We start from the raw sequence: 1,178 nt of genomic DNA, 5'->3' as shown, positions 1-1,178 counted from the left end.
TTTAATTCAGGTTCTCCTGCTTGTTGGTATTGTAGATGTGGATGCAGACAATCCTTTTTAATTCAGGTTCTCCTGCTTGTTGGTATTGTAGATGTGGATGCAGACAATCCTTTGTAATTCAGGTTCTCCTGCTTGTTGGTATTGTAGATGTGGATGCAGACAATCCTTTGTAATTCAGGTTCTCCTGCTTGTTGGTATTGTAGATGTGACTATCTAGTCTGGTTAAACAGTAACATAGATTGGAGAGCTAACAGAAGTAGACTATCTAGTCTGATTTAATAACTTCTTTTCACAACTTATTTATCTTATCGAAGATTACTCATATGAAACTTTAACTGGTAACTAAGGAACATTTAGAAGAAACACTACTTGTAGCTCTCCCCCTTAATTATCTAATGTCATGTAGGGCAGCCACTTTTCACAATTTTCTGTAGATTGGTACATCTATATATGACATATATATGATTCTCATAAGTCTACTTTGAGACAGTTGTTCACAGACACATAGGTAAACATAAAAACAATTACTAAACACAAAAATGCCCACCTCTGAATCCTTTTGGACAGTGATGTTTATATTCCGAGTTTGCTGCTGTTAGTTTCCACATTAAACCTTTAAAGCGTTGTGCTGGACAGACTGGAAAATCTTTCGTAGTAACAGATAAAACAATGGATTATATAATAAACAGGCATACTGGGAGATGTATAGAAAATCACAGGAGAAATTATATTTACTTTGAGGTTTAAAACATCCTGTATATGATGAGTTAAATACCTTTACAAGCATAGTAAACAACCACTGAGTTAATATCAGAAACACTGTCTTTCAAAATAAAATACCAGAAAATTTGAGCTTTAAACATACATTATATTACATACACTATGAATTCCAACCGATTTGAAATAATGAAACTTAGTTCCAAATTATAATGGAAAAATATGTCTACATTGATACTAACAAGCAGGAGAACCTGAATTACGAAGGATTGTCTGCATCCACATCTACAATACCAACAAGCAGGAGATCCTGAATTACAAAGGATTGTCTGCATCTACAATACCAACAAGCAGGAGATCCTGAATTACAAAGGATTGTTTGTGTCCACATCTACAATACCAACAAGCAGGAGATCCTGAATTACAAAGGATTGTTTGTGTCCTAATTCTGTTAGTTCTCC

General features: G+C 34.4%; 1 protein-coding gene across 1 annotated transcript in view; it reads right to left on the bottom strand.

The window, feature by feature from the left end:
- Positions 1–547: 547 nt before the first annotated feature.
- Positions 548–1,178, bottom strand: part of LOC106472838 — a gene marked incomplete at its 3' end in the record, with an annotated part of 31,121 nt that continues 30,490 nt past the window's right edge. The window contains 1 exon segment of the mRNA XM_022401376.1: positions 548–646. Coding sequence (XP_022257084.1) covers positions 548–646 — 99 coding nt within the window.

The sequence above is a fragment of the Limulus polyphemus genome, unplaced genomic scaffold, assembly GCF_000517525.1.
Source record: "Limulus polyphemus unplaced genomic scaffold, Limulus_polyphemus-2.1.2 Scaffold5651, whole genome shotgun sequence".
NCBI classification, from domain to species: domain Eukaryota; kingdom Metazoa; phylum Arthropoda; class Merostomata; order Xiphosura; family Limulidae; genus Limulus; species Limulus polyphemus.
The sequence above is the reverse complement of the archived record's forward strand: the minus strand, read 5'-3'. Positions and strand labels throughout refer to the sequence as shown.